This window comes from Hyperolius riggenbachi, unplaced genomic scaffold (assembly GCF_040937935.1).
Source record: "Hyperolius riggenbachi isolate aHypRig1 unplaced genomic scaffold, aHypRig1.pri scaffold_146, whole genome shotgun sequence".
Taxonomy (NCBI): domain Eukaryota; kingdom Metazoa; phylum Chordata; class Amphibia; order Anura; family Hyperoliidae; genus Hyperolius; species Hyperolius riggenbachi.
The window spans coordinates 58,783-85,238 of NW_027152360.1; the positions used below are offsets into that span (position 1 = coordinate 58,783).

Consider the following 26,456-nt stretch of genomic DNA (forward strand, 5'->3'; position numbering starts at 1 on the left):
GCTGAAGCTTCTAAAATCCAGGCAGCCTTTGCCCAAGAAAAGGCACAGATGGAAGCTGAGGCTGCACAGAAGAAGTCACAGATGGAAGCTTTAGCTGCACAGAAGAAGGCAGAGATGGAAGCTTTAGCTGCACAGATGGAAGCTGAGGCTGCGCAGAAGAAGGTAGAGATGGAAGCGTTAGCTGCACAGATGGAAGCTGAGGCTGCGCAGAAGAAGGCAGAGATGGAAGCTGAGACTGCATGGAAAAATGCACAGATGGAAGTTTTGGAAAAACAATGTGAGCACGCCAAAGACGTGGCAAGACTAAGAGTCTTAGAGCAAGCTGTAAGTGACAATGAAAGAGATGTCGGTAGCAATCACTCTGTTAAATCCTATGCATCAATTTCATCACAGACCTCGTCAAAACATAGCTCTGTCATAGCAGCCAAAGCACTTAACCAAGGCGTTCTCTCTACGTTTTCTGCTCCTACTCAAATGACAGAAACACGTACGGATAGAAAAGGCCTTCCACCTCACTATCCCATCGACCTGTCACCTACTAACCAACCCACTAATTTACAGCTGCAAACCAACACACCCTTGGATTGTACACCAGCTCCGGTGTTAAATGCCTTGGCACCATCTTATGTTCCCAAGTCACTCAACATCACTGCACCTGCCATTACAACCAACCCTGTTCCGCCTGCAGTTGTATTCCCAAAGTCTGAAAACACAGACATGTCACAGTTTGCCAAGTACATCCTTCGCAGAGAACTCACTAGAACGGGCCTCACCATGTTTGATGATGAACCGGAAAATTACAGAGGCTGGAAATACACCTTTAAGGCCACAATCAGCGAGTTAGATATCACTGCTGCAGAGGAACTGGACCTACTCATCAGGTGGCTAGGTCCCCAGTCTGCTGAACGTATCAAGAGACTTAAAACAGTTTACACTTCCAATCCTGCTACAGGTCTCAACGCTGCATGGGACAGACTTGAACGCAGCTTTGGCAGTTCTGAAGCCATCGAAGATGCCTTACTCAAAAGGTTGCAAAGTTTTCCAAGGATTACAGCTAAAGACAATCTAAAGTTTCAAGAACTCAGTGATCTTCTACTAGAGCTCCAACTAGCTAAAGCTGACACCCGCCTACCTGGGCTTAGATACCTTGACACCCCTCGTGGCATCAACCCTATTGTCCTTAAGCTACCTTATGGCATCCAAGAAAAATGGGTTAGTCAGGGATCTACTTACAAGAAAAAGTATGACGTTGCCTTTCCACCCTTCTCCTACTTCTGTAACTTCATAAAGGGAATTGCAGATACTAAGAATGATCCAAGTTTCTTCTACGGTGACTGTAATCCTCTCAGTCCACCATCTCCAGGACTTGCAAACACACACACAACCCACAGAGACCGCAGGTGCCCAGTGTCAGTAAAAAGGACAGATGTTCAACCTGCTCCTGCTACAGTTCTTCAACAGACTGGACAAAACAAGAAACTTGAGGATCCGAATCGGCAATGCCCCATACATAAGAAGCCACATTCACTTAAGAAGTGCATCGGTTTCAGAAAGAAACCTCTACAGGAACGTAAGGAACTTTTAAAGGAATTTGGAGTTTGTTTCAGATGCTGTGCCTCCACGGAACACCTTGCAAAGGACTGTAAGGCCATCATTAAATGCAAGGATTGTGGTAGTGATAACCACGTACAAGCCCTTCATCTGTACCAAAACAGCACTACTCTGGCATCCACAGACATTCCCCCCAGGGCAAAGCATGGCGGGGAGCATGCTGAACAAACAGCTACCTCCACCCCAGTGTCCTCAACATGCACTGAAGTCTGTGGAGAAGGACTTTGTGAGAAATCCTGTGCTAAGATATGCTTGGTTCATGTATACACAAAGGGCCAACCTGAAAGAGCCATAAGACTATACACCATTCTTGACGATCAGAGCAACCGATCTCTTGCAAGTACAAGGTTCTTTGATCTCTTAGGCATTGCAGGAGAAGCTCTACCTTATACCCTAGGTACTTGTGCAGGAATTACAGAAGTCTTGGGTAGAAGAGCCAGTGACCTTGTAGTTACTCCTCTCAATAGCAACTTGGAAATACCCTTGCCTACCATCCTCGAGTGTAATCAGATCCCAACCAACAAGGATGAGATTCCCACTCCTGAAGCTGCCTTGCACCATGATCACTTGAAGGACATAGCTGATCAAATACCAGCCTTAGATGAAAATGCTGATATCCTGTTGCTACTCGGGAGAGACATCCTAAGGGTTCACAAGGTCCGCGATCAAATCGACAGTCCAAATGATGCACCTTATGCCCAACGTCTGGATCTAGGCTGGGTCATTATAGGCAACGTCTGCGTTAGCAATGCCAAGAAACATCTCTCGATTTCTTCCTTTAAAACACACATCCTGCCCAATGGACGTACTACTTACTTTCCACGACAACAACATCACTATCATGTGAAAGAAAGGCTGTGTGCCAAAGGTAGACAAGAAAGCATCTTACTAGAGGATGGCAAAGCATTTATCTTTCGAGATGACAACATTGATAACACAGTGTTTGAGGTAACCACAAAAGACAATGAGTTAGCGGCCACAATAGAAGACAAAGAATTCTTGAGAACCATGAGTAAAGAGTTCTACCAAGATGATTCTAACAGCTGGGTGGCACCGCTACCATTCCGCACTCCTAGGAAGAGAATGCCAAATAATAGACAACATGCAGATTTGCGGTTCAACTCTTTAGAGCGCAACCTGAACTGGAAACCACAAATGAAGAAACATTTTGTTGACTTTATGCAGAAGGTGTTCGAGAGAGATCATGCTGAACCTGCACCCCCTCTTTCACAAGGAGAAGAATGCTGGTACCTTCCGTGTTTTGGGGTCTACCATCCTCGCAAGCCTGACCAGATTAGAGTGGTCTTTGACTCAAGTGCTCGTTACGAAGGCGTTTCTCTCAATGACAATCTTCTCTCTGGACCTAACCTGAACAACAACCTCCTAGAAGTCCTACTCCGCTTTAGACAAGAGCCAATTGCCATTATGGCAGACATTCAACAAATGTTTCATTGTTTCATCGTCCGTGAAGATAACAGAAACTTCCTCAGATTCCGATGGTATTGCAACAATGATGTCAACGATGAGGTCATTGACTATCAGATGAAGGTTCATGTTTTTGGGAATAGTCCTTCCCCCGCAGTTGCCATTTACGGACTGAGAAAAACTGCCCAAGAAGGCGAACTAGAGTTCGGAACTGATGCTCGTCAGTTTGTTGAAAGGAATTTCTACGTGGATGACGGTCTCAAGTCTCTACCAACAGCAGAAGAGGCCATTGACCTTCTCACCAGGACTCAGAACATGCTCGCTACTGCCAACCTCAGACTACATAAAATCATCTCCAACAGCAATGAGGTAATGGGAGCATTTCCTTCTGATGATCATGCTGCCAGTGCTAAGGAATTCCAACCAGAATCTGACCTTTCCCTCACACAGCACAGCCTTGGGTTGCTGTGGGATGTGAAACAAGACATGTTCACATTTCAAACATCAGCCTGCGAAAAGCCCTTCACAAAAAGAGGAGTACTGTCCGCAGTGAACAGTATCTACGATCCCTTGGGATTCATAGCACCCTTTACCATTCAGGGTAAGATATTACTCAGACAACTCACGACAGAGAACACCGACTGGGATACCCCTTTACCCAAAGAAAAAGAACAAAGGTGGGAGTCCTGGAAGAAGTCCCTACAGGCGTTGGAACAGTTTAAGATACCACGCTCTTACACTCCTGCGTCCTTAAAGAATGCTAACAGACTGGAGATTCATGTCTTTTCCGATGCATCCATGGAAGCCATAGCTGCAGTAGCCTATCTTCGAGTTGTACTCTCCAACGGTGAAATAGATGTAGGATTCATCATGGGCAAAACCAAGTTAACTCCAAAGCCTGCACATACCATTCCAAGGCTCGAACTCTGTGCAGCCATGTTAGCTGTTGAAATTGCTGAGCTTATTGAGCACGAAACAGACTTTGACATTGATTCATTTGACTTTTACACAGACAGCAAGATAGTGCTAGGATATCTACACAATCGAACAAGACAGTTTCATGTGTATGTTGGCAACCGTGTGGATCGTATTAGGAAATTCTCAACGCTAGAGCAATGGCACTATGTACCCACGGACCAGAACCCTGCTGACCTAGGCAGTCGCACAGTGCCTGCTGCCGCCTTTCTGAATACATCATGGATAAATCCACCAGTACTTTTGAACGAAGAATTCTTCTCAAATCCTGTAGAATCTACCTTTGAACTTATCCATCCAGAGTGTGACAAGGAAATCAAGGCCAGTGCAGTTACACTTAGCACCTCCGTGGAAGCAAAGACAAGACTGAAACCTCACCGATTTGAACGTTTTTCTAGGTGGTCTTCTGCTGTACGAGCGACTGCACGTCTTATTCACGTTGCTCATCACTTCGCAAGCAAAGATGACACTAATCAAGAGTGTCGTAAGTGGCACATCTGTAAAGGGCTTCCCACCATTGCAGAGGTTGCTCAAGCAGAAAGAGTCATCATTCAATGTGTCCAACATGAAGTATATTCACAAGAGATCCACAACTTGTCAAAAGGACTAAATCTATCCAAAGATAGCCCTCTATACCAGTTGAATCCAACAATTGATCCAAACAAACTACTTCGAGTTGGTGGTCGCTTTGCAAGGTCTAATGTGGTTAGCAAAGAGCAAAATCCTCTCATCATTCCAGGCCGTCACCACATTACTGCTCTGATAGTCAGACATTACCACGAGCAAGTTCAACACCAAGGCCGGCACTTCACAGAAGGAGCAGTGAGGGCTGCTGGTTTCTGGATAATCGGGATGAAAAGATGTATATCCTCCATACTTCATAAGTGTGTCAAGTGCCAAAGACTAAGAGGAAAGCATCTCAATCAACAGATGGCAGAGCTTCCAACAGACAGATTGAGTACCGAACCACCCTTCACCAATGTCGGTATTGACGTCTTTGGCCCCTGGAGCATAGTTGCACGTAAGACTCGTGGCGGAGTTGTTAATAATAAACGTTGGGCTGTGCTATTCACCTGTTTGAGCATTCGTGCCGTACACATTGAAGTTATAGAATCAATGGACTCTTCTTGCTTCATTAATGCCTTCCGAAGATTTGTTTCCATTCGTGGACCTGTTAAGTTACTCAGATCTGACTGTGGGACAAATTTTACTGGAGCAGAGAAGATAGAGAACTTCTTTAATACCAACAAGTGTAAATGGGAATTCAACCCGCCTCATTCTTCGCATATGGGAGGCTCTTGGGAACGCATGATCGGGATTTCGAGAAAAATCCTGGACTCTATGCTGCTGGACCACAAATCTTCCCATCTCACACATGAAGTCTTGGTCACCTTCCTTGCCGAGGTGTCTGCCATAATCAATGCGAGACCTCTTGTTCCCGTTTCCTCAGACCCAGAGTCTCCAGTATTGCTAACTCCAGCCACCCTTCTAACTCAAAAGATCGGAGTAGATACTATTCCACCTCAGGCCTTTGATTGTACCAATGTTTACAAATACCAATGGAATAGGGTTCAACATCTTGCTGATGCATTTTGGAGCCGTTGGAAGATGGAGTACCTTTGCAACCTTCAAAGTCGCAGAAAATGGCAAGTCAGTAAACCCGACCTGCAAATCGGGGACGTTGTTCTCCTCAAGGAAAAAGACGCCCATCGTAACAATTGGCCTATCGGTCTTGTTACAAAGACTGTTCCAAGTAATGATGGCAAAGTGCGGAAAGCAGAAGTCAAAGTAATGAAAGAAGGTTCTGCAAGACATTACTTCAGACCCATAAATGAACTGGTACTGCTTCTGCCTAAACAGAAAGACTCCTAACTCTGACTTCATAGTACAAAGGGAGGTAAGAAGGATTGGTGCTGTTGCTGCCTTCCCCTCTGAAGACAGACTTTCAAGACAACTTTGTTAAAGGGAGGTAAGAAGGATTGGTGCTGTTGCTGCCTTCCCCTCTGAAGACAGACCTTCAAAGCAACTGTGTTAAAGGGAGGTAAGGATTGGTGCTGTTGCTGCCTTCCCCTCTGAAGTCCATGTCTATACTTGAAAAAGTACTTCTACAAGTATTGTAGTAATGTTTTCCTGTTTCCTTTTTTGCTGTTTCTCTTGTTGCAGGTGTTCCAAGAAGGAAACTATTATTTGAACTTGAACTTAAGTTATTATTGTTATTAGAAATCATAGATTTCGACGGGGAGTGTCATGTTACACATGCATAGTTTGCTTTTTTCAAGTGTGTCTCCTCTCTCTTCCCTTACCCTCCTCTCAGCTCTTTGTCTCCTCCCTCACTGCTCATTCTAGCTCAACCCTGCATCTCAGCTACATGCTTCTGCTAGCTGCTCACACTATGATTTTTTGAACTATCCATTTGTTCATCGGTGTATGATCTGCACAGTTTGAATAAACTTCTTCACGATCTGCAAGGTGTTGTTTGGATCGAGTCACTGTCCGCCAATCTACCTAAGGCTGCGATTACACACATCTCAACACAACCGTGAGTTACAGAGATCACATTGTAGTGCTTAGACTGGAGAGGCAGAACACATACCTTTTTAGTTAAATAATAAGTGCTTGATGTGGGCATTTGCCGAGTTTGTTAAAAAAGATCTTGTGACTAGAGATGGTCAATGAGATGCAAACAGTTTCAAGTTGATGCACGATTATGCAAATTGTGTATGCAAATGTATGCAGCTTGAAAATGGAATCGAATCAAATTTTACTTCAGCAGGATTTGATTGGCTCATTTTCAAACTGCATAAATTTGCATACAAAATGTGCATAATACAGCATCAATTAAATTTTTTTTGCTTCGTATTGACCATCCCTACTGGAGACTTTCGCAGCCAATAGATGATAAACAGTTATATTACTACACTGTTTCACTGTTATAATGTCTTTGTTGAAGCATACTCTGCTTTACTTTTCCTTTATATTTGCTTCCAGAAAATTCTTGACCATTGCAAAATAAATAAATGGACTGAATTTTGTTATATACTATCAAACCCTCCAACATCCCTTGTTATATATTGGTGAAATGATTAGGTTTTTAAAAGAAAAAATGTTAAAAGAAGCACTTACCATGTCTCCTGGTAATCCTCTGTGTCCCTAAGAATAAAGCAGAATTTGTTACACACACACCCAAAAGCAAAGAAAAACAAGATTTGGTTTCAGCAAAACATTAAACTAACAGTCAGATTCTACAATTCTGTATTGAAAAGGCAATCTACTGTATGTTTAGTTAAAGCAAACCCTAACTGAAAATAAAATTATGACATAATTGTATGTGTAATAATAAGAAAGTTCCTGGAGTATAATATTTGTTTCCTCCACCTTGGAGGGATTGAATTCTAAAGCTGGCCATACACTAGGCCGATTACCCGCCGATTGACAGCAGATTCAATCACTGGGATCGAATCTGCTGTCACATCGTTCACGCTGAATGCTAAATTTCAATCTATTTCGTCCCGAAATAGATCGATCCCGTCGATCGCTCCGTGCGGGAAATTACCGTCGTTCGTCCGCGGGTAGGGAGCGCATCGCTAGCGGCGTACGATCGAAGCAGGTATAAATTACCGGAAGCTGGCTCCCGGCATCTTCTCCGCATCACTTCCCGACTCCCGGCTGGCATCTTCTCCGCATCACCTTCCGCATCACGACATCCGGCATCCATGTATAACTTCCTGTGTCACTGCAGTGACAGAAGTTATATGCGGATGCCGGATGTCGTGATGCGGAGAAGATGCCAGCCGGGAGGTGATGCAGAGAAGATGCCGGGGACCAGGCTTCAGGTAATGTATGCGGGGGGGGGGGGGGGGGGGCAGGCGACAACGGCAGCTCAGCAGATGGTGAATCGGTTTCAGGCTGAAATCGATTCACAATCTGTTTGCAGTAAAGGCAGCCATACGATCCCATCTCTAATCAGATTCGATCATAGAGGGATCTATCTGTTGGTCGAATCTGATGGCAAATCGACCAGTGTATGGCTACCTGTGCATGTATAGATTGGCCATGCATGTATAGATTACCACCCAATAACCCAATGTGGCAAACTGATCAATAACTCTCTGATCTGATTCTAATCAACATGATTCAGGATGAAATCTATAAAAAATCTGGTGAACTGCAGCGTTGCACTGTTTGATACACTGCAACGCTGTGGGCTGTTCATCTACTGCCACTTCCCTGCCACATCTAATCAACTGAAATCTTCCACCTGGTCCAGTAGTAATTTCAATGAATTTTTGCCACAAATCAATCAAAATTATACTCAATGCAGCTCAGCGGCAGTGGATTTCTGTCCAGGAAAAATCAATGCGTGTATGGCCTGCTTAAAGAGACACTGAAGCGAAAAAAAATATATGATATAATGAATTGGTTGTGTACTATGAATAATTACTAGAAGATTAGCAGCAAAGAAAATATTATCATACTTTTATTTTCAGGTATATAGTGTTTTTTCTAACATTGCATCACTCTATAATATGTGCAGATTACACAACACTCAGCATTCAAAATGAGTCTTTCAGAGCAGTCTGTGAAGTAATGAACTCTCCTCTAGCAGAGGAAAAGTAAACAGTTCAATTGCAGTTGAGATAATAAAAGTCAGATAACAGCCCTCTCCACGACTAAGTTAGTCGGAGAGCTTAATAGCTTTTTTGCATAGAGATAACAACTGGAGTTTCTCAACTCTTCCTGTACTGGAAACAATTAGACTGATGTATCTGATCTTAATGTTTTTTTTCTTAGCTGTACTACACATACAAATCATAATATCATCATTTTTTTTCGCTTCAGTGTCTCTTTAAGTCTGCACTGCGAATAACAGCCATGTAAGTGTAACATAAAATCTGGTTCATTCAACTCCAATACAAAGAGTGACCTTTCAAACATTTCAGTGCTATCTTGTTATCAGTAGTGTGTGTTCAAAGGGATGCAACAGAAATGTACTTTTGGGGGGAGCTGCCACTGCAGTTCAACTTCTCTGACTGCACAGATAAAGCACTGGTTATATTACAGTAACCCTTGAAATAATTAAAAAAAAATTATATAAAAAGGGAACATGGGCAATTTCAAATTAGGAATGAAACATTTTGTACCCATATTTATCTCATCATGTCACATGTCAGTTCAACTACACTTGAATTATTTACTAATGCCAAAAAAAAAAGAGTGACGCTAGAAAGCAAAGTTCAGTCATTTGGGGTTGGTCTTGTGAGGACTGGACTATCTGAACTGTGATTTATAAATCATCAGGTCAGTCTTTAGCACACAGATATTTTCAGTGGATCCTAAATCTGCTGTCCTACTGATTGGAGGCACTCTGAGAATGTTTTATTTATTCCCATGTCTAGTGCATATTTGTAACAGTGCACACTCTCAGAGGTCCCTCTGTTACCAAATAAAATTCCATAAAACTTTATGTAAAGATTATATGGAAGTCCTTTCACAAAACATCATTAACTGCTTCTGGGCAGCAGTAGTTAAAATCTACCGGTATGTGGCAATTTATTCCTGCCAGGACGTAGATTTCAACTTCCGCATTCCGCTCACCTGCCCTTCCCGTCATTCACAACAACACCACAACACTGCAGCCTGTTCGCTCTGCTGACAGCAGAGCTCTGTCTCTTGATCAGGGGGCAATGTCATTGGCTCCTCACATCGTGATCACCATGAGCCAATCACAGTGATCACACCTTGTTCTTTAGCAAAAAAGTCTCTGGTCATTAAGGGGCCAGAGACACAGCATACACAAGTGGTTAAACTGCGACAATCTGTCAGTAGGATCAGAATGTCACCTGGTTATCAAAGGCTGTTGGTCTGATGTGTGGATGGTGTGAGGGACCAACACAGTGTTGTACAGACATTTCCCAGACTTTCAGAAAATCTGCAGCATATTTACCATTTTCAACTAGGCTTCTTATAACCAAGTAGATTTAATACTATTGTGGTCAGATTGCTGTAATATCAGGTCTGATTGTTATGGGTGTATGAACTCAGCACTTTGCTTTGTATATTTTGCATGACCTCACATAATTGTTGCAGAGAGTTATTCTCTCCATCCCACGTAAAAAATGGAGAATGGATAGTTATAAAAGTATTACTATTCAAATAGCCAGCATGAATTTATGTCATCAAACAGTTATAATACCAAGACTTAGGGTTTGTTCACACTATGGGCTCGATTCACAAAAGTGTGATAACTGCTTTCACAGCAGTTATCACGCGATCTGCCGGCGTGCCGAGGTTTGCACGCGTACATAATTACTCCGCATGATAAAGGAAGGTTTGCGTACGATCAGCTGTGTGTTTCACGCACGCGGGCGGGCAAACCTACCTTTATCACACGGAGAAATGGTGTACGCGTGCAAACCTCGCCGCGCCGGCAGATCGCATGATAACTGCTGTGAGAGCAGTTATCACACTTTTGTGAATCAAGCCCTATGAGTGGTTTTGATTTTTTTTAAACGCTGGTGATTTTTAAAATTGCTTGTGCAATGATTCTCAATGTGAGTGTTCTCACATGAGCGATGGGCTTTCTTTTCAATCGCAAACGCGGGTCCTGCACCATTTCTTGAGCATTTGAGCATTTCAATGCAAGGAATAGGATCATCGCGAAGCGCTTGAAAAAGCACTTGGAAGAGCAATTTTGTGAGCGCTTTTCTTAAAAAATAACATTAAAGAGATTCAGTTTCAGGTCAAAGAGTTCACTTCCTGATTGTGTGGTAAAAAAAGAAAACAAACATAATCGCCAAACAAAAGCAATTTGAAAAATCGCAAATCACTCTAAAAATGTCAGAAAAAGTGGTTTCAAAAGTGTTCAGCACTTGCGATTGTGCTGGTGGTCTATAACGTGAACTAGGTCTTATAGCATTTGTAATACATACATAATCAGTGCTATTCATAAAAAGACATATGTGATTTGACCACAATAAAGACTTCAGACTTACCTTATAACCTCTCAATCCTGCACATCCTTTGTCTCCAATCTCACCTTTTGGACCAGGAAGTCCTCTTGCACCCTTAGAAACAAACAATCAAGATCAATAATCCAGCAACACAAGTATTAGAAATTACTTAACTTCCATGTCTGTAAAGAGCCTGTCTGTCTGCTTAAAGTATTTCCAAAAATGTCAATTTCACCATTTTTGTACGGAATCTGCAGTTTAGTTTGGTATATGAGAAGAACGAGAAGGTGGTCAAAGAAAGTGTATTCACTTTCAATGTATTCAATGCAAAACAAGTTCAATTTACGTTGCTGAAAATATGAACATAACATTTCAGAGTTGGGTATTCAACGTTCGGTTTGGTGGGACCTTAAAAAGGCAGTTTGTACTAGAAATCCCTCCAATACGGCAGAATTAAAAAAAAATTCTGAAGAATAAGGGGACAACATATCTCCTAGGAGATGACAACAACTGATCTCTTTTTGCTGGAAGCATTTGATTACAGTTGTTGCTACTAAAGGCGGTACAACAAAGCATTACGTTTAAGATGCAATTACTTTGTCATATACAGTAGGTGATATGAATGTTGTTGAACTTTTTTTCTTTAATAAATCAGACGAGCTTGCAAAAATGCTGTATTTGTTTTACTCAGGAGACCTTGCATCTGTAATATGGTGTAAATTTAAATTTGACAAAAGGAAGCACATTTGAGTGTGCTAGCGCTACTACATAAGTCTAAATAATGTTCTTACTTATGTGTAATTCACCAAATATGTATTGCACATTTGGATTTGTAATTGTAAGTGGGTCTCCCTTAGGCTGTCCTCTCACCAGGGAGAGGTGGGATTGAATACATAGGCGGGAGAGAGGGAAAGACATGCTGTACTTTAGAGGGGAGGGTTAAGTGGGGAAAAAGCATGTGATGGGGTGGGAGGGGGATGTTTAAGGCTTGTGTTGTTCGAGAGGGTAGGAGTTTGACTTGCAATGCTGGGACCTGGATAGGGGTGGAGATGGGAGGCAGTGCAGCGCCAGGTGTGCTGGTTACTTGCACTGGTATTTGGATGAGGAGAAGGGAGGAGTTGTGGGACAGACTGAAACTGCAGAGGTGGTGTGAGGGGGAGGAGTAGGATGATGGTCTTGTATTGTCAGCTGAGGAGGAGGCACCTATTGCACGTAAAGCAATGCACACCATATCCAGGTCTATGCCCCTTATGAGTGGTGGCAAAACATGTAGGGTTTACCCCAGATAAATAAATCAGACACATGTGCATATTGTGAGGAGCCAGCATCTATATGAGACTAGATTCAGGCTGAGCACACAGTAGCCAGGCTAAGAGCACTTGGGACATTGGGATGTATGTGACAAACGGGGAAACAGGGGGGGAGAGCCTGCCAGTGGCCACCACATTCGAGGGGGGGGGGTAGGGTTGTTTCAAACACTCTATTTTCAACTACATCCAATCCATAAGTGCAATGGTTTTTTAATTATGAATTTATTATGAAAACTTAACAATGTTATGTTATAGGAGGCCTTTTTACTTGCAGTATAAATGGTGTAAATCAGTTACTGTGGATATTGAAGTTATCTGAAGAGTACTGGATTCTTACTAGTGGCAACATGTGGAGATAAGAGGGGAGGAGAGACCTATAAATCAGTCCAAAGTGCTGTCAAGCTCAACGCAGTAAGTCTGTGAGTATGGTACAATTGGGGGAAAGAGGCGCCCTTGCGCCTCTTTCCCCCAATTGTGCATAGTACACCCCCGTACATAATCTTGTTCGAGGGGTTATGACAGAACACACGTGGTTTCCACCGCGGTGGACATCTGTCTCCTTTTTTCCAGGAGAGCGACCGCATCCAGATCCACCAAGGGCCACCCCGAGTGGAGTCGGGTTTATGGTCTCCTCCTGCTTTCTGTGGTTGGTTGCCCCCCTGCAACCCTCCTTTGTGAGTAGCATCTTATCTATTTATACTCACATTTACCCTTAACATACCACACTATTGGGCTCCCGTTTTTGTCTCCTGTGCCTTTTCCTACAGGGTGTCAAGACATCCCATTACACTACTGTGAGGATGGTGAGTGCTATGTGATTGGGTGTGTTAGAGGCTATCCTGTCATATACAGATATGGGTTTCACCAACTTGGACTGAACAGTAAATAAAAAAAAATGTACTAAAAAAAGAGAGAGAGTGGAAGAAAATAGAAACTTAGCCAAGTAATGGTTTTGCCCTTTTACTGACTCAATGGTTTATTTAATTCTATGGAACTAATCAATAAATGCTGTGTGAACTCCAAACAGGGCCGGATTTACAGCTCAGGAGCCTATAGGCACATAAGCTCTGGCGCCCTAAACTCCGCCCCTTAACACAGACCACACCCTCTAATGTCACGCCCCCTTTTCTTATGTAATAAAACCACACAATGTAATGTAGATATCCAGATAGGTAGGTGGGAGAGCCCAGTAGGTAGGTATAGAGGGCACAGAAAGAAGTCAGTGGGGGTAGGTAGGTGGGAAAATACAGTAGATAGGTATAGACAGCAGAGAGAACTCAGTGGGGATAGTTAGGTGCAGGGGCGTAACTAGAAATCACTGGGCTCCCCTGTGAAAATGTGGATGTCCTCCCCCCCAATAGGTGCCAAATAATCGTAATGGGGCAGCATTTCACTATAAAATAATTGTAATGGGGCAGCTTTTCACAATAAAATAATCATAATGCCGCAAGGTTTCACCGTAAAATAATCAATCATAATGTGTACAGAATGTCACCATAATCGTAATGCTGAAATGTTTCACCAGAAAATAATAATGTGTGCAGAATGTCACCATAAAAAAATCGTAATGCCGCAATGTTTCACCAGAGAATAATTGCAATGAGGGCAGCATTTCACCAGAAAATAATCGCAAGGGCTAAAGGAAGCTGGCACCCTAAGCCCAGTACTGGAGACTGGAGAGAGCCTAAGCGCTTTGAGTCCTATGGGAGAAAAGCGCTATAGAAATGTTATTGTATTGTATTGTATTAAATATTCTTCAGTGCAGGGCTTCGAACGCCATCTTCCCGTAGCCCTGCTCTGCTTCCTGGAAGAGTCCCGCAGGCTGAGGCGAGCTGCGGGTAGCTGGGAGAAAACTGGTGCAGCGTCTAATAGACACCACGGCCAGTTCAACAATTTAGGGGTCCCTCAAACTGGCGGCAGTGCTCCCCCTGCAAATGGCGCTTTTGCTGCTGGTAAAGAGAGCACATGCAGAGACCAGTCAGTGGAAGGGTTAAAGCGGACCTGAACACAGAACTTCCGCTCTGCTCTAAAAGATACACAACAGCATCAGGGCTGTGAAGTTGGAGTCAGAGTCGAGGAGTCGGAGCAATTTTGGGTACCTGGAGTCAGAGGTTGTATAAACTGAGGAGTCGGAAGATTTTTGTACTAAATCCACAGTCCTGAATAGCATAATAACCTTTAAAGATCTGTTACAGCTGATACAAATCCTGCAATAAATCTGCATTGTGTCTACTTCCTTCTTTCATGGAAGCAGACATAGGCTTAACATCCTGTGCTTTCAAATGAGCTTAAAGGAGTCATCAAACAGATAATGCTACCCCCAGTACTACTTACCCAGGGCTTCCTCCAGCCCCTCACAGCTGCTATGTCCGTTGCCGCAGCTCCGCACTTTGCCGCTGGCTCCCGGTCCCTGACGGTGCCTTGCCAGTGTCCTCTACTGTGCCACTGTCAATCACCTCCACATGGTCCGGAGCATACTGTGCAGGAGCAAAACTACTGAGCCTGCGCGGTACACCCGGCACCACGTGGAGGTGAATGTCAGCGGCGCTCGCACAGGTGAGGTCTGGGAGCGGGGGCCAGCGACGGAGAGTGGAGCTGCAGCGAGGGACATAGCGGCTGTGAGGGGCTGGAGGAAGCCCTGGGAAAGTAATACTGGTGGTAGCATTATCTGTTTGACTCCTTTAAGTACAGTGGCAGTCAGGTGACAGGGGAAAAATAACAATTGTGATTAGACACAGATTTGCGGGAATTGGACTAAACTCTCTAATACATACGGTGCACTTCTACTTGTTTTCCTTCTGTCGTGTGCACGAATTCAGATACAGGCAGGTCAGAGGGGGCGGAGCCGCAGAAACTTCAAGTCCCTCTTCTCCCAAGTATGCCGCGCGGCTCCGGACAGCGGCTGAGGGGAACTTGGGGGTAGAAGAAGGCCATGCAGAGGAGAGCAAATGGGATCCGGAGGAGGGGCGGCCGCCCAAGTCTCCCCCTCGGCGGGAAGCCGGTAACAGGAACGATGCTCTCTCCTCCATGCGTTCCAGGCAGCTAACGTCACTCCTGAGCAGCGCCCCCTGCGTACTCTCCATGGTTACACACAGCGTGACATGGAGAGGATGCAGGGGGTGCTGCTGAGGAGTGACATCAGCGCAGGGTCTGGAACGCAGGACATCATTTAAATGCGCCGCTCACCGAAGGATGGAGCCGCTGCCTGCTGCGCTGCCATATTTTAACAACTACAGGGAGGGAGGGAGAAAGAGGCATAGTGGGTGGTGATCCGCCCGCCCCTCACAAACGGCTCCGCCCCTAGGCACGTGCCTACAGTGCCTAGTGGTAAATCCGGCCCTGACTCCAAATGTTTCATTTTATCTGATGGCTAACTTGAAACAGTACTTTTCTGGAAATATGTCATAAATTAATGCTGTAAACACAGTATGAAATTTTGAAAGCCACAAAGCAAACAACAATTTCTATCTTTGAAATCTATCTAAACTAAACCTACTACATATTTATGAAAAGTAATGGGGTATAGTGTGTTAAATTCATTGCATGCTATGTGCACCAGAAGCCATTGGACTCTCTGGTGCACATACTCTTGCATTCTGATCTCAGCCTCATCTGCTAGCTCTTTCTTTACTTTGCCTGGTGTTTCAACCCCACCCCTCTCTAGATTATAAGCTCGTAAAGAGCAGGGTCCTCCAGCTAGAATTTCTCATCTTTGTGGTACTTTCTCTATCAAGTGAACATGTTCTTATATATATGAATGCCTGGATACTTGTCAGGATCTCTCCTGTAACATGTTTTGTCAGTTGCAGTGGAGCTGCAGACTGGCAGTTCTGACTTGTCTGCTTGCATTCGGTTGCGCATTCGCAATAAGCCTCATTGTCATTTACAATCACTCTGCAGTTCAGAGCAGCTCAGGATGCTGTCCTGATTTCTCCCATTGCTTGCTGCAGCTGAACTGCAGCCAGATAGCCCTGGATTTCCTACATGCATGCTGTTGCATAATACTGCATGTATTTGTTCACAGTCAGCTAACAGATCAGACTAGCTCAGGATTGAGTAATTCAGCTGTGTGGGAATTTGCATGCCTGCATCCATTGGCTGATGTCCACATTAAGGTCTGCTTCCCATTTCAGACTCCGCCCGACCTAGCGTTCAGCTACCTTAGTTGACGCTGGGTCCATACTATGTAAAGTTATTATTGTAAATTGTATATTGCCTTGTTCTGTATTTCTATGCCTGATGGACGTTTGCTGCATCCGCGGTGGGTCAGTGAAGTCCACTATCCTGATAGCTTGGATTCTGCCATCACCATGTTAGTGACTGGTAGTACTCCTGCTACTCTAGTTTCTGGGAACGTAACTATAGGCTGCGGTTGCTATTAGTTACGTTCCTTCCTGTAGTCTTGTTCTTGCCGGTGTGGATGCTTGCTGGTGACTAGTAGTTAACCTGCTTGCTCTGCTTCTGAGGACGTAACTATAAGCTGCAGTTGCTATTAGTTATGCTCCAATCTGTAGTCCTGTCTTGTATCTGTATCAATGCTTGCTATCGCTAGGGCAGCGTTTAGTCTTGCAAGCATTCTGTCTGTCTTTCTGTTGTCTGTCTTGTTACTTAGCCAGAGGCTCAGATGGCAGCCACCCTGGGCAACAGTCTTTCAGTCAGTCTGTCTGTTCGTTCTTTGTCTTGTTACTCAGACCATAGGCAGTGCAGCATCGCACTGCGTTACCATTGTGTCTTATTTTTAGTGATAACGGAAGCCCAGAGCTGCAGTTGCTCTGGGCAACCTGTGTAGCCTCTTCCATTATCCAGCTACTTAGCCTTGTTGCTCTGGGTGGGCAGAAAGTATATCCCCAGGCATTACAATACTATTGCTTCAACTAAACTTGTATTTTTTCATGTGTATTGCTCAGCAATAATTGCTGGGTGTTCCACTTGCACTGTGCCTCAGCTACGTATGTCTGTATGGTACCCACTGCTGTCTGTATTGTACTATGTACAGCATCATGGAAGATGCTACAGTTACATAAAAAAATGTATAAATATTACATTGTGTGACCATACAACCATCATCTTACGTTGCCATGTCATTGGTGTCAATTCACCAGAGGTTACCAACCTATTTATCTCTTGGGAGGTAATTTACCTCCTGTGATATCTCCAAATAGCAATTCTACAGAAGTATAGGGGAAAATATCGACAGAGAGAAATGCAAGAGATAAATGTGAGATAAGTATGAGATAAATAAGTGATAGTTAGTAGTTAGTTTTTCTCCAAATCACAATTCACCAGGGAAGAAAGGGGGTGTGGCCATTCGTTATTTTTTCATCTCTTTATCCCCTGAATGAACCTGGAGATATCGTGGTTTTCACACAGCAGCTTCTGCTGTGGAAGATGGAACCTTTTGAGCTTACGCTGTTAGGCCTGGTGCACACCAAAAACCGCTAGCAGATCCGCAAAATGCTAGCAGATTTTGAAACGCTTTTTCTTATTTTTCTGTAGCGTTTCAGCTAGCATTTTGCGGTTTTGTGAAGCGTTTTTGGTGTAGTAGATTTCATGTATTGTTACAGTAAAGCTGTTACTGAGCAGCTACTGTAACAAAAACCGCCTGGCAAACCGCTCTGAAGTGCCGTTTTTCAGAGCGGTTTGCGTTTTTCCTATACTTAACATTGAGGCAGAAACACCTCCGCAATCCAAAATCTGCAACAGCCCGGGAGTATGCGTTTCTGCAAAACGCCTCCCGCTCTGGTGTGCACCAGCCCATTGAAATACATACCCCAAGCGTATCCGCAGCCGCAAGCAGATCGCAAAACGCAGCCGAACCACTCTGGTGTGCACTAGGCCTTAGAGCTTGCTTCTATTATGAGGAGACGAAGGCGCAGGCGGAGGGTCTGTTTAATCGCCTCTCATATTTTTCGTGAGAGAACAGTTCTTGATAATTTTACTGAGACAGAGGTGGTGAAGAAGTTCAGACTCACTCGTGATATGATTTATGATATGATCCGGCAGTAAAAGGCGGGAATACTCTGGTCACGTAGTGGTAAAACTCCGCCTCCTACCCACAATGCTTCACTTTCAAGCTTACAGAGAGGAAAAGTATCCCATGTAAATCATTAATACCGATTACCTAACTCTCTGCTTTCTCACACTTTCCTCATGCATATCTCTCCATTATCCCCTGCTATCCAACATTTTTCTCTCTGTCCTCTCACACTGGTGAATTGACTCCAGAGTGTTAAAATACCTCATGAGATAAACTACCTACCTTTTTTCTCTTAGTAAATCCTCTCTGGTGAATTGACGCCATTGTGTTTTAAAAAGAAAACTTACCTCCTCACCCTGTTCGCCCTCATGTCCAGGAGACCCTTTACGGCCAGGCCATCCCTGGATGGAAATAAGCGCATGATTGAAACGGCAAAATATGTTCATTTATTTGTTTCAGCATCTGACTTTTAAAATTAACATAACCATGAAATAAAGCACCACAAAAGTACACATTTTCTGTTATCCCTGCAGACATTCATGCTATAGAAATAAGATAAAAAGTACTTTTGTTCAGTTCATATATGTATGTTGCACTGACTCACTTGCCTTGATGCAAATTAATATACTGTATTTCCAACACTCCACTCTGTTGTGGCCTGTGTGCATATGAGAACATTTGCTGTGGCTGCTTTTTTTTCCGCAGTGCACCAAGACACAATGAACTGGTGTGAAAGAGTCTATACCAAAGCAACCAAAGTATGGATCCCTTTTGTCTGCAAGCCAGCATTGCCCGTGTAAACTACAATTACTAGGTAATGCCTAATGATGTTGATCCAGGGATTTTATATGATTGTCATCTGGAGTTGGGAAGGAATTTTTCCCTTTTGGGGCTAATTGGACCATGCCTTGTAAGGGTTTTTTCGCCTTCCTCTTGATCAACAGGGATATGTGAGGGAGCAGGCTGGAGTTGTACTTTGTACTGGTTGAACTCGATGGACGTATGTCTTTTTCAACCAAAATAACTATGTAACTATGTAACTAGCCCTTTATGTAAAAATTAATTTTAATAATCTATAAAATGTTACTATTCCATATCTGACATGTCTGTTTTTATTATGGTGGTGAGAATTGCTTTGAGTAGCTACTAAAATAAAGTGGTAATGTAAAGCTCTAGTCATTTGACTGAAACAGCGTATCGCTGTTAGGTCACTGTTAGGTCTTGCTATAAATAGTGGTTGCACTTGGGCTGTTGACTTATACTGTGGCAGGGTACTACTCCTACTTTTTAGTTTCAGTCTTTGGCAAACAGTGGGCTCGATTCACAAAGTGGTGCTAACCCAGTTAGAGACTTTAGGGGCCTGATTCACAAAGCGGTGATAACTCAGTTATCACGCCTAAAAGACTTTAGGCATGATAACCTTTGCACCACACTGGTGAAAAGCCAGTTTAGGCGTGATAAGTTTAGGCATGCTAAGTTTAGATAAGTGTAGATAGCGTGCAAAGTCCCGCACGCAAAGCAGCGCCATTAAACTCTATGCGAAGTGCACCAGACTTTGCTAGCGCAAAACTTTTGATCAGCTGGGCACTGCGGTGCTAACGCAGTTGGTGCTTAAACTTATTATGCCTAAACTTATCACACCTAAACTTATCATGCCTAAACTTATCACACCTAAACTTATCACACCTAAACTTATCATGCCTAAACTGAGTTTAGGCGTGATACAGGGCTTTTCACCAGCGTGCTAACTGTTAGCACCGCTTTGTGAATCAAGCCCTAGGTGTGATAACCATTGCACCACGCTTGTGAAAAGCCAGTTTAGGCGTGATAAGTTTAGGTGTGATAAGTTTAGGTGTGATAAGTTTAGGCGTGATAAGTTTAGATAAGTGTAGATAGCGCACAAAGTCCCGCACGCAAAGCAGCGCCATTAAACTCTATGCAAAGTGCACTAGACGTTGCTAGCGCAAAACTTTTGATCAGCTGTGCACTGCGGTGCTAACGCAGTTGGTGCTTAAACTTATCACGCCTAAACTTATCACACCTAAACTTATCATGCCTAAACTTATCACACCTAAACTTATCACACCTAAACTTATCATGCCTAAACTGAGTTTAGGCGTGATAAAGGGCTTTTCACCAGCGTGCTAACTGTTAGCACCGCTTTGTGAATCAGGCCCAGTGTGTTTATTTCAACAGCACAGTTTTCCATTGTAGCCAATAACATTTGAACTAAGAAAGTGGCAAACACTGTCTTAGGCCTGGTTCACACTTGCATTACAGTGGCTAATGGATCAATGAAAACAGATCTGATCACTGGTAGATCAGATCCGTTTTCACTCTGTTTCTGTTCCGCTGCTTGCGTTCCATTTCCCCACATCCCCCACAGACCCCCAAAGTGAATTTTGCCCCTTAAAATGGTCCGTTTCTTCACTAGTGTTTTCTCCTTGCCCCCAATGCAATGCTTTAGCTTCCGTTTCCGTTCCTCTGGGTACAGCGGTCCGGAAAAATTGGTGCAGCGGGAAACTTGCGTTTCATTCAGTGAATGGTGCGGAATGAATCCATTTGAACTAAAGTAGACGGATGTGAATGGATCCGTAGGTTAAACATGGATCCATTTGCATCAGTTAGGATCTGTTCCGATCCATGAACGGACCGTTATTTACCCCAAGCATGAACCGGACCTAATGCTTAGATTAATCTCTCTGTTATAAGTAAGGCTATCTCCTTTAATATGTGGTCATTGTCATATTTCTTCAATTATGGGAAACTAGAATACACTTATAAAAAAAGCAATCATTTAGCTGATTGTTACATGTATAAATATCTCCAGAAAAGTGCCATTATTTCTGTGAAATGTAGAATTTTGATACAAACAACTCAAAGGCATTTCAAGATGAACCATTCTGGGCCAGAGTTCAGGTCACAGATGGTCTGAGGGTAGTTTAGGAGGATGTTTGAGATATCTTGTTCAATAGTTTCCTTGAAATCAGACCACACTGTTAGATTGTTTCTGCTTCCATAGCTCTGCCCTGGGCTCAGATGCTGTAGATGCTGTAGATTAGATAAGAGACTGACTACATTATGCTGGATACACACGGTGCGTTCCCGCACTCGATTCCCCGCTCAATTCCCGGCTACTCGATTATTTCCGGCATGTCCGATTCCCGTTTCAATGGATCGTTAGGTCGATTTGGCATACTTTGCATGAGAATCGACCTAACAATCAACAAAATGCGTTCGGAAATGCTCGGAAATAATCGAGCGGCCGGGAATCGAGCGGGGCATCGAGTGCGGGAATGCACCGTGTATACCCAGCATTAGACTTTCTTAAACAGGTCATTTAAAGATAAGATATTTGGGATGTTGGACCGGTTAAGTAACCACATATGCAATCTTCTCTTATAGAAAGGAGAACTTTTTATTGCCGTTAACTGCAGGGTAGTTCTACAGGTTAATAACGAAGGAATATTTGTCTTTAGGGGACTGATGTTTGCACCATTGTTATTCAAGCCTGTGCCATTTTTCATTAACTCCTTAATAGAGGTATTGAATCAGAGTGCATGATGTTGTAATGTAAGAGAACAATGATGTCAACGGCAGACAATACATATCTCTTGTATGTTAGAACCAGAGTCATAGTCTGATCTGGAATTAATCCATCCAATATTAACCTTGTACAGTGCTGTTTCATTTTTTTTTTAAGCTTAAATGGCCTATAAATAACGGAGCATTAGCTATCATATGATAAATAATATTAACATATAATGTGCATGTTGCATTCATACATGGGAAATTATATTGCAATAACAGATTTAGAGCTATAAGGCATAAATATGTTTTTTATGTTTCTGGTGAGTCTTGACTTCACTGAGAAATTAACTAAAATATGAAAAGAGAGAATGCTTTGGAGTACCTTTTGTCCAGGGTCTCCATATGATCCAGGATTTCCCCTTTCTCCGATGCACTTACAAAACACACAGCAGCATATTTTTTCAGCAACATGAGACTGTAATGTAAAAGTGATTTTGAAGTTATTTTTATGACTTGAGTTACACACATGTATTGTACAGCAGTGCCTAGAAATCTCTTATTTTGTAATGTATTTATACATATTTAAATTGTTATCAGCAAAAATAAATCTGCAAAAGGGTAGCTAGGGTTTTCAGTGCCCGGGGACCTGTATTCTCTCTGCATGGTCACTTTGGCTCAGGGTGAGACAAATGACGGCTAACGCTGCTGCTGCTCAAATAATGGGTGGCATTAATTATTGTTCCCCCTCGAGTCGTAGCAACTTGAAGGGAGAAGTAATGTGGGGTCCGGCGATCACCGGCACCTAAATTACACTGCTGTGTGGCCATAGACATAATAACATAATATGTCTATGGCGGCACCCAGGTATGGTGCAGCATGGGGAACAGCATTTGGTGAATTGACCTGCTTCACTCTGGACAGTCCTGTTGCACAAAAATGGACCTGGCCTTGCATTCGTTTGTGGGCGTGGTCATGGGTGGAGCCAATGTAGAAATGCTGTTTAAATAGCCAGATGTGTCCCCTTCCCTCCCATAGATAGCCAGATGTTCCCTCTATAGGTAACCTGTTCCCCCCTATAGATAGCCAGATGTGCCCCCTTTAGACAGTCAAATGTGCCCCCTTTTCCCATTCAGATAGCCAGAGATGCCCCACTTTAGACAGCCAGATGTTTTAATACCAGCAGTAGACACACCCCCAACGTTCCGGCGATGTCACCTCTCCTCTGCAGCACGCCCAGCTGCAGCACGCCCCCTCTTTGGTAAAAGCGGCGTCTCTTGTCACATGTCGATGCTTTTACAAAGGAAAGGACGCTGGGCTCCCTAATAACATAACCCCAACACTTTTCAATTATCAGCATTCCTACTGGGTCACGGGGACACTGAGAAGAGGAGGACAGAATTTGCCTTGCGGAAATATAAAGGGGAGGAGTGACCTTCCTTTTTTCTTCCTCCCTTCCCTTCCTCCCTCTTTAAGGTCCTGCCCTCCTGCACCCTCATCATTGCTGTTTGCACCAACCTTGCTCCCTCCATAACGTGTAGCAGATATATCTATTCCTTCCTCATTTGTGTCTAGGGATTTCGGTGAAGAATTAGAGACAGGGAGACCAACAATGTGCCTGAACAGTATTGTGAATATGAAGTGGCTTTGTCAGCCCCCACCCCCCTTGCAAGGTATCCCCACACTCATTTCTGATATAACAGGATGGCTAATGATGCAGCAGGGGTCTGTTCATCCTCCCAGTCACTATGCATGATCGGGAAACTAGCAGAGCTCAAAAGTGGGAACACAACCATTTTTTTTTAAATGTATGCTACTCGCAAAAGCAAACTGATGAGTTAGTCTCCCCCCTTCCACCAAAGAAACCATAATGGGACAGAGAAACAGTTAGTGGCATCATGACTTCGTACTGCACTGGGGAACTATAAAACACATATTAATAATAACCTAACATAAACTGCAAAGCATGTTCATCGCCTTGGAAAACTGTTGCTTTGTTGAGCCAATACACCCAAACAGCACAAAACAAAAATAAACATTTGAGCAATGCAGAATGATATCAAATGTAAAATGAAACTCACATTTCCAGCCTGGCGGTATGGACGAGCTCAGCTCGTCCATCACCGCCGGAGGCTGCCGCTCAGGCCCTGCTGGGCCGATTTTCTTCAAATAAAGTGCAGCACACGCAGCCGGCACTTTGCCAGCCGCGTGTGCTGCCCGATCGCCGCCGCTCTGCGGCGATCCGCCGCGAGCAGCGGCGAAAGAGGGTCCCCCCAGCCGCCTGAGCCCAGCGTAGCCGGAACAAAAAGTTTCGGCCAGCGCTAAGGGCTGGATCGGAGGCGGCTGACGTCAGGACGTCGGCTGACGTCGATGACGTCACTCCGCTCGTCGCTATGGCGACGATCTAAGCAAAACAAGGAAGGCCGCTCATTGCGGCCTTCCTTGTTTATTCTGGGCGCCGGAGGCGATCGGAAGAACGCCTCCGGAGCGCCCTCTACTGGGCTTTCATGCAGCCAACTTTCAGTTGGCTGCATGAAATAGTTTTTTTTTAATAAAAAAAAAACCCTCCCGCAGCCTCCCTGGCGATCTTATCAGAACGCCAGGGTGGTTAATGAATGCACTGGTATGACAACAGCTTGAGAAGATGTTACCAAATCAACCCCTCTTTGTCTTAGATAAAATACATGTAAATATAATCTAACACGCATGACTTTGGTTAATGTTCAGCTTACCATCTGCTTGGAGAGTTTAATTCCAATATCTGGCATTCCAACATGCATTTGATAGTCGTATTCAAAGCCTCTACCAAATTCTATATATTGGATTTCATCATAATTCTTTGCTCCTTCCAGTGTAACAGTAACTAGTGCACTTAATCCTGAAACGATATCCACATATATAAATAACATATTGTTTGTTTTCAGATTATGGACTAGCAAGCAACTGACCTAAAATCATTTTAATCATACGAGGTCCCAAAAGACAAGGCACCAAAACTACCTAACTGTCTAATGATAAAGACTAAAAAAGTTACTTCATATAAATCATTAAATATGTGTCTGTATATCTGTATATGGCAACACACAGTTCACAGAGAGGTTTGTTGCTCATCCCCCCACACACACCTGCGCATATAATTTTACCACAGGGTGGGTTGTAGCTTGTCCTCAAGCAACCACTATATAGTTATATTGTACCACATGGTCATACTTGTGATAAATAACACAAGAAAAATGAATTGCTGTTGAGCACACCGATAAAGAGGTGTTATGCTGGGAATACACCATACAATTTTCTGTTAGATTTACCTGCCAGATAGTTAAAGTTCAACATGTTGGAAATGTATCTATCTTACCATCTGGACTGCAGGCTCAGCGTCCAACAGATAATTATGTGGGAACCACACTGGACCAATTGTGTCCTGTCAGTGTGCTCACAGTTACTGCCGTATAACAAACATATATAAAGAAAAAGGGGTTCACTATTTGCTTTAAAGAACCTCCAACCACCGTTTATCACCTATGGGGAAAACACCGTACCCGCTCGGTACTCCGGGTCCTGACCGAACTGAGTGGTCGCTCTCCTGGGGTGCTTACTAGCTGTTGATGGCACCACACTTGTGGGAAGGACACCTCCAAACGAGGTGTAGTGGGCAATGAAGAAGGGTGGAGGCACCCAAATATAAATATCTCTGAGTATATCTTATAAAGACAAATAAATACATGAGGTTTATTACCCCTTCTGATGAACTAACCCAGAAAAACAAGGGCTTAGATCAGGTAAGTTGTCATGGCGATGCGTATCTGCCGATTCTTCTTCTATTTACTGAAAACTGGAGCTCTGATGAAAGCATCTTCAGAGCTTCCACCGGGGTTCCCTTTTGGTCCACTAAGTGAACCAGTGAGACTACTCCTCAAGGATTCTGAGGAGGATTTTCTTTAGTACTATTATTTTGTTCCCCATTTTCACTAAGAGTGACAGTGGTTGTCCCCATCTGCAGCTCAGTCCTTTCTGCTGCAATTTTTCTAGCAAATTGTTTGAGCAGTCTGCATCTAGCAATCATTCTTTGAGATGAATCTTGACAAAATTACTTGCTATGGTCTTTAATTTTAAAGCGAACCTTAAGTCAAGTAAAAAAAATGAGATTTACTCACCTGGGGCTTCCCTCAGCCCCCAGCAGCCGATCGGTGCCCTCGCAGCTCCGCTCCGATGTCCCAGGACCCGCCGGCGACGACTTCCGGTTTCGCCGTCACCGGCCGACAGGCATGGGAACGCGAGTGATTGTTCGCGTTCCCAGCCTGTATATCGCCCCCTATGCTGCTATTGCGACCTCCTGGCCGCAATAGCAGCATAGGGGGCGATATACAGGCTGGGAACGCGAACAATCACTCGCGTTCCCATGCCTGTCGGCCGGTGACGGCCAAACCGGAAGTGCTCGCCGGCGGGTCCTGGGACATCGGAGTAGAGCTGCGAGGGCACCGATAGGCTGCTGGGGGCTGAGGGAAGCCCCAGGTGAGTAAATCTCATTTTTTTTACTTGACTTAAGGTTCGCTTTAAAAGCCTTTTTATTCTTGCTTTCATCATTTTTATGCTCCATTTCCTGTATTTTACACAGTACATTACAGTCCTTGCCAAATGTTTTGATACTGTCAAAAATATTGGAAATTAGAAAAGTTGGTG

At 43.8% G+C, this 26,456-nt stretch overlaps 1 protein-coding gene across 1 annotated transcript in view; it reads right to left on the reverse strand.

Moving 5' to 3' along the window:
- LOC137543662 (collagen alpha-6(VI) chain-like) overlaps positions 1–26,456 on the reverse strand; it is a gene marked incomplete at its 3' end in the record, with an annotated part of 216,497 nt that overhangs the window by 54,412 nt on the left and 135,629 nt on the right. The window contains exons 12-16 of the mRNA XM_068264789.1: positions 24,509–24,654; positions 22,162–22,254; positions 18,596–18,649; positions 11,004–11,075; positions 7,135–7,161 (exon numbers count right to left, since the gene is read on the reverse strand). Of these exons, the coding sequence (XP_068120890.1) occupies positions 7,135–7,161; positions 11,004–11,075; positions 18,596–18,649; positions 22,162–22,254; positions 24,509–24,654 (392 nt within the window). The remainder of the gene's footprint in view (positions 1–7,134; positions 7,162–11,003; positions 11,076–18,595; positions 18,650–22,161; positions 22,255–24,508; positions 24,655–26,456) is intronic.